The sequence below is a fragment of the Grammomys surdaster genome, unplaced genomic scaffold, assembly GCF_004785775.1.
Source record: "Grammomys surdaster isolate TR1022 unplaced genomic scaffold, NIH_TR_1.0 126627, whole genome shotgun sequence".
NCBI lineage: Eukaryota > Metazoa > Chordata > Mammalia > Rodentia > Muridae > Grammomys > Grammomys surdaster.
The window spans coordinates 826-8243 of record NW_021621416.1 but is presented as its reverse complement, the minus strand read 5'-3'; the positions used below and the strand labels follow the sequence as shown (position 1 = coordinate 8243).

At 41.5% G+C, this 7418-nt stretch overlaps 1 protein-coding gene and 1 pseudogene across 1 annotated transcript; both read right to left on the bottom strand.

The window, feature by feature from the left end:
- Positions 1-853: 853 nt before the first annotated feature.
- Positions 854-1593, bottom strand: LOC114615321 (annotated as a pseudogene).
- A 4261-nt stretch (positions 1594-5854) lies between these two features.
- Positions 5855-7072, bottom strand: LOC114615320 (zinc finger and SCAN domain containing protein 4C-like; the record flags this gene model as incomplete). The annotated part of the gene is made up of 2 exons (XM_028761036.1): positions 5855-6828; positions 6913-7072. Coding segments are annotated over 2 exons (1134 nt in total), but the record flags the coding sequence as incomplete, so codon positions are not given.
- Positions 7073-7418: the final 346 nt, after the last annotated feature.

The window sequence follows — 7418 nt, the reverse complement described above, 5'->3', positions numbered from 1 at the left end:
TTATCAGTAGCTTCCTCTTTTCCAACTCCTTCATTGACTAAGCTTAGCAGTCCTGGATCTTGCTCAGTAGACTGACCTTGAACTCAGATGTCTGCATGCCTGACTCCTGGGATTAGAAGTGTGTGCCACTGTGCCTGGTTTTAAACATTTCTTCATCTAGAACTTGCTCTGTATCAGGCTTGCCCTCAACTCAGGGATCTGCTTGGCTTTCTCTACTGGGATTAAAGGTGTGTACCACCAATCTTGGATCTAAATTTAGTTTGCTAGATTCCTGCCCTAAAATTACCATTCCCTTAGTTCAATTTAATAATATGAACACAGGATTCAGCTCTATTTCACTTCCCTTAATACCTGAATGATACATTTTATATTTTTCCTTTCTCAGCTTGATATGCTTCTTTAAAATGCTCTTTGTGAAAGTTAACCAGACAAAAATGTGTATGCTGGGCATCTCCAGGACTTCCTTTGTCAATTCAAGTAATGTGAATCTCTTCGCATTAGCCTCTGGCAGACTCTTAAAACAAGGGCAAAATTAGCCACATTCTTCCCCAAAATACCACAAGAACAGTCTCTATGCCACATATTGAAAATTTTCACTGAATCCTCTTGGGCCAGGTCTTCACAATTCAAACCACTCTCAGTAACACAGTCTTTCATATCCTTACTAGTGTAGCCAATTTTGGCCCATTTAAAGCATCCCATTGCTTTCCAAATCTAAAGTCCCCAGGTCCACATTCTTCTCCCCCACCCCCAAAAAAAAGCCAATAATCAGGCCTATATGAGCAGTATAGGCCTGGTGCCAACTTATGTTTTATTTAGGGTTTTACTGCTGTGAACAGACACCATGACTGACCAAGGCAGGTCTTATAAAGGTCAACATATACAAGACAAAGAGATGATGGAGGTGTTGTGACTGGCTGCCTGGGATAGCTTCCAGGTACCTGGGGAAAATGGTAGTCTATATCTTAGGCTGGGCTGGTTCTAATCCCCCTGTGCTAGATTGAGTTTGACTAGTTTCAGCTAGCTTGCTACCATCCTGTGGTCTTGTAGGTGACATGGCTGCTGGCTGTTGGTGATAGGCTGGTTAGGCAACCTGAGTGACATATACATACTGAGCTGCATAAGATGCCTGAGTCTTGGTGACTGTAGCAGTGGTAGAGTCATAAGCCACAGTGTCCTATCCTTAGTCAGGCTGACTTTATGCCTGAGGGGCAATTGGAGTGGTATATCTGGTGGGAGGCATTGATAAGAAGTTGCATATGCAGTCTGCCCATAGGTGGCAGTGGTCTGAGATTGGGCATAGCAGACATAAGTAGGCTGTCCAGAGGTTTCCTAGCTTTGTTGCCCATATGCCTGGGTAGTCTGTGCATATCCTTGAGTTGGCTGAGCTGTGTAGGCACTGTAGCCCTGTTGGGCTGTAGCTTGGCTATAGGCACTGTAAATTATGTATTTTTTTTCTCCCCTTCTTCCCTGTTCTCTCAAAGTTGGTCTCCCTCTCAAGTTCCCCCATGGTTGTAAAATTTTAAGACCAGAGGAAATATGTGTTCTCCAATTATCACAGTTTGAGAAACATTGCTTTAAAAGAAGCCTCATTCTACAGATCAGGCCAGGAATCAATTGTAGGGTTCCTCACAGTTCCCATCTCTAATGAATGCCTCAGTCCTTTCTAAATGGATATAGCATGAATGTACTTTTTAAAAAATTATTTTATTCATTTGCTTTTCAAATGATATCCCAAATGATATCCTGTTTACCCTTCCAGATACTCCCATCCCATTCCCCCTCACCTCCCCAACCTTTGCCTCTATGAGGTTACTTCTCCACCTATTCACCTACTCCCACCTCACTCCTCTAGCATCCCCCTACAATGGGGGCATCAAGCCTCCTTTCCCTCCTGTTAATGTCAGATAAAGCCATCCTCTGCTACATATGTATCTGGAGTCCTGGGTCCTTCCATGAATATTCTTTGGTTGGTGGTTTAGTCCCCGAGAGCTCTGGGTGGTCCACTTAGTTATTGTTCTTCTTATGGGGTTGCAATTTCCTTCAGCTTCTTCATTCCTTCCCCCAACTCTTCCATTGGTATTCCTGGGCTCAGTCTGATGGTTGGCTGTAAGTGTCTACATCTGTATTGTTCAGGTTCTGGCTGAACCACCCAGGAAACAGCTATATCAGGCTCTTTTCAGCAAACACTTCTTGGCATTAGCTATAGTGTGGTATTTGGCATGTGCATGTGGGATGGATCTCAAAGTGGGATAGTCTCTGGATGGCCTTTCCTTCAGTCTCTGTTCCAATTTTTGTCCCTGTATTTCTTTGGACAGGAACATTTCTGGGTTAAAAATTTAAGATACCTGGGTGGCCCTATCCGTGTACAGGGTGCCATGCCTATATACTGGAGGTGGCCTCTACAGGTTGTATCTCTACTTTCTTGGGTGTTCAGCTGAAGTCATTGCCATTGGCTTCTTAGTGCCTTTTGTTTCTCTGGAGTCTTGGACTTTGTAATGGCCACTTGCAGTTCTCCATGCCCCTCTGCTACATGTTTCTATTCAATTTCCTGATCCTCTGTACTTCTCTCCTGTTCCTTCCAATACAGGTTCCTGTCCCCCTTTTCTAACCTCCCCCCATCCTGTCTTCATCCCTGATCCCTCCCTCTCTCTAGGTCCTGTGATTATTGTGTTCTATTTTCTATATAGGATTGAAGAATCTATACTTTAGTGTTCCTTCTTCTTAAGCTAAATATGGTTTATGGGTTGTACTGTGATTATTTTGAGTTTTAGGGTTAAAATCTACTTTTCAGTGAGTACATACCTTGCTTGTTCTTTTGTGTCTGGTGTACCTCACTCAGGATGTTTTTTTCTAGTTCCACCCATTTCCATGTGAATTTCATGAAATCATTGTTTATAATACCTGAGTATTACTCCAGTTTGTAAATGTACCACAATTTCCTATATCTATTCTTCTATTGAAGTATATCTGAGTTATATCCAGTTTCTGGCTATTATAAATAAAGCTGATGCGAACATCGTGGAGCATGTGTCCTTGTTATATATTGGAGATTCTTTTGAGTATATGCCCAGTAGTGGTATAACACTCTTTAAAATATTCCATCTATAGCCATATGTAAATGTGACACTAACAACTCATCAGAGAAATGTCTTTGTGCTGTGAAGGTGATTATGAAACTAAGCAAACTGTAGAGAATGAACAACTCTATAATGCCCAGTCACAAATGTGATATCTATATCATTCCCTTTACCAAAGTTTCAGGTAACATCATGATAAATTGAAGGGAAAAAATCAAAGAGCCAGATGTAAGAAAGTTGTTTAATGGATCTTTCCAAAATAGAAAAGTAGGTACTGGTATTTAAAAACTGATTTTCTTAACCTTCATCTTCTGTGCAAGACATGCCTTCCCTGTCTAGCCCTGCATGTCCTGGAAATTGCTGTGTAGACAAGGCTGGCCTCAACTCAGAGATGTGTCTGCCTCAGCCTCCTCTGCTGGGATTGAAGACATGTACCACCACAGTCTGGTTAAAACCTATTATTCTTCTTTTAAATTATTTCATTATTTTACTTATTTACATTCCAGCCATTTGGAACCTTCTGTTTCAAACTCTTGAACAGTGGTTCTCAACTTTCAAAATACTGTACACCTTTAATGCAGTTCCTCATGCAGTGGTGGCCCTCAACCACAAAGACATTCTTGTTGTTACTTGATAATTATAATTGTGCAAGTTTTATTAAATATAATTTAAATATCTAACATATAGGTCTATGAGACTGTCATCCAGCCATGATGGTGTTCCCTCACACAGATTCAGAAGCCTCCTCTAGAAAGTTGGCCTCAGAGTCTGAGATATGCCACTAGCACCTGCGCATGCCTCTGCCCAGGCCCCTGTCCTGCCCAGGCCCCAGCACCTGTCACTGTCTTTGTACACTGCTGAAATTAGAGTATTGTATCTCAATTTTCTCAGGTTTGTGTGAGTTGGTGTTTTTCTTTGATATTTGTTTTTTTATTTGTTCTTTCTGTTTTTTATTTTGTTGTTGGTGATGTTTTTGTCTTTAGAAAAGCTATGTTGTGGGTCTTGTTAGCCAAGATGGCATTGAAATCTCCTTGTACCAGAGAATAATTGAACTTCTACTGTTCCTGCTGACAGATTCCAGGTGTAGTGATTGCAGGAATGCTCCATGATATCTGGATATCACAGTATTATCAGCTGAATTCTACCTCTGATGACTACCTGTACGGGGCTTAATCTCTCATGTTAGGATGCAACATTATTTGAAAATGGCACTGAAGCTAAACCAAAGTTCTGTAATCCTGCAAAGGCTAGAATCTTTAAAGATAGAAGGCTAAAATATATCCCAATATACAAGCTAAGAAATGTTAATGTTGAAACCACGAGGACCTAAATCACCCAATATCACTAGAAAAAGAAGACCAGAGAACGTGACATAAGCAAATGGGTTAGAGAACCAAATGCTGCGAACTGGGTCCAGAAAAAGCAATGCCAACAATAACATCTTAAGTGTGGAAATGCAAACCTTGTGTTGGTATTCATGTCAGCTAAGGAAATTATGTACTTTCATAACTGAAATCTTCTGTTTGCCTCCATAAAGGTTGCAGCAGGTACATCAGGGGATAGTAATAATGCGTCCTCAGTGATTCCAGATGATATGGGAAGTTAGCTCAGCTTCCTCGGGGAAATTACCACCACACACACAAACACTAACAACTCAAACAGCCTATAACCCCTGGCTTTAATTCTGCACAGAATCCTGTTTCTCAATATTATTCTTATTCCATTTTTGTTTCTTGACTGTACTTTTGGGAAATTAATCATGTAAAAGGGCTTGCTTTTCTAGTCTATTCGTCATTATGTGGGACAAGCTATCATAAAACCACCTCCACTAACCAAGTATCTGGATGTCCTGAAACCAGTGCTATGCTGATTTGGGGGGAACCATAATGGAACAGGAAGGGGAGGCTCCTCTGAACCACTGTGAGTGGCTGTTGATATTTTTGGTTCTATTTTGGAAGACTTTCTACTAATGTGGAGAAATATTCTTGAACTGTAGCTGTACGCTTGAAACGAGAGATTTGTGAAAAGGCAATGCTTTTTCCTTGCAAGCCTAAGATTTGGGTTTCAAACCCCAACAAGGTAGAAAAATGGCAGAGAGAATGACAGGCCACTGTGAGGGATAACTATAGAGATGAACAGTGCAGACCAGAGAATGCTTGGAATATCTAGTCCCAGGTAGACTGGCATATGGGGCTGGCAATTAGAAAAAAACAGTCTCAGTGCAAGGAATAACTCAAGAAATAACAGCTAAACTGGGTAGTGGTGGCACATGCCTTTAATCCAGCACTTGGGAGGCAGAGGCAGGCAGATTTCTTAGTTCAAGGCCAGCCAGGTCTACAGAGTGAGTTCCAGGACAGCCAGAGCTATAAAGAAAAACCCTGTCTCAAAAAACCAAAACCAAAGCCAAAACCAAACAAAACAAAAAAGACAGCTAGTAATTCTTCTGTCAATTATCCTGCTTTACTAAGAAAATACAGGAAAAAATATCACACACACATACATGTGCATGCGATCAAGTGCATTCTCTCTCTCTCTCTCTCTCTCTCTCTCTCTCTCTCTCTCTCTCTCTCTCTCTCTCTCTCTCCCTCTCTCTCTCTCTCTCCCCCCTCCCTCTCTCTCTCTCTCCCCACACAACATATACAAAAATGGCAATCCACAAGATACATGGTAGATTTTTATTTGCTATGTTCAATTTAGTAGCTACATTCTTCACTGTTTGCAGTTGACTTACTGAGGCTGAAGCTATTCTAGACTCTGATGAAAAAGTTTCACATTCATTCAGATTTATGGTACTTCCTCAGGTGGCGGTAGTATGAGGATGACTGGCGAAAGGTACTGTTACATTGGGTACAGCTGTAAGGCTTCTCTCCTGTGTGGATCCTCTCATGAACCTTCATGTTGGTCTTGGGGCTGAAGGACCTTTTGCATGTGCTGCATGTGAATGACTTCTCTGGTTTGTTACTGATCTCATGAATTTGGAGATCAGAGACTCGTTTAAATTTTTTCTGACATGTGGGACTGACAAATGCCCTCTTATTCTGATGTGTTTTCCGGTGCAATGAAAGGTTACAGGCATATTTGAAGGTCCTTGGACATTCATCACATTTGTCTGGTTTGGGATCTCTATGGATTCTTTGGTGACTTTCATATGTGGTATTTGCTTCATGATTCCTGCAAAGATTGAGAGGCCCAGAGGGAGGCTGCTCTGTCCTTGAGAGAAACTCTGGTACCTCCCTTGGGTCTTCTTCAGAAAAAGATTCCCTAAATGACTCTTCCTGGCATGTAGACGTTCCTTGACTTGCTCTTGTAGAATCCTGAGGAACTTCATAAGAAACATCTCTCATTTCAGGCCCAGGATGATACACTCTCTGGATAAAGAGTCTGGAGTTCTTCCTGTTCCTGGGAATAATATCAGCACTATTTACTTGAGTAGCACTTGTGGAAGTGTAATAACCATCTAACCTGTCTTCAGAAATGTTTGTCTTGGAGAATATCACTGGTTCTTCCTCCATGGGCACATCTTCAGAAGTAGAAGCATTCAAGAATTCTATAGGATGATTTGATTTGCCTTGATTTGCACTTTTGGCACCAAGAGGGAATTGAAAATGACCCCCTGCCTTTTCATGCTCAGGATACTGCATTTTCTGAATGATAAGGGAGTTCATTTCATTTCCAGTACAACTCTCTCCAACCCTTACTTCAGTAGCATTCCAGAAATTATTGTGATTATTTTCAGTGTTTTCTTGTCCTTCGGAAAGAAGACAATCTATGAAAATGTGCACAAAAGGGATAGCCATGAAACATGCCTGTTCTCTCCAGTTTCCCTACTAACCTGTGGCCAATAATATATCTGGTGTGGTCTGCCACTGTGTCCTTGCATTTTCCTGTGTTGGTGTTGTTGCTGATTGCTGCTGTTGCAAAAGTTTGGTGACTTCTTTTAAGGACATGTTTTCAGAAAAGAGAGCTTCCTGCCCCTGCATGGAGACATGGACCTTCAAACAAAGCCAAGAGACTGTTGTCAATGAATCTGTGGATTCCAGACACCTGCCCTCAACCTGCTTGCCCACAATGATTGGACTATGGGTTAGCTCATTTGTCTAGCCGTTATGATTGCTGAACTTTGCCTCCCTTTTACAAGTTCTGTTCTCCAAATTCACTATAGATGCTGTGTTTTCAAATGTTGGGTCTCTATCCCTAGAGAAACACAAAGATATGTCCCTGTGAGCTCTGTTCACCATATATTCTTTAAGTGGTCAATACATTAAAGGAAGATCAGCCTTTCTTAAAGTGGCCAACCCATGTTCATGGTCTCAAAGATGCACAAGGCAGGTTGTCAGG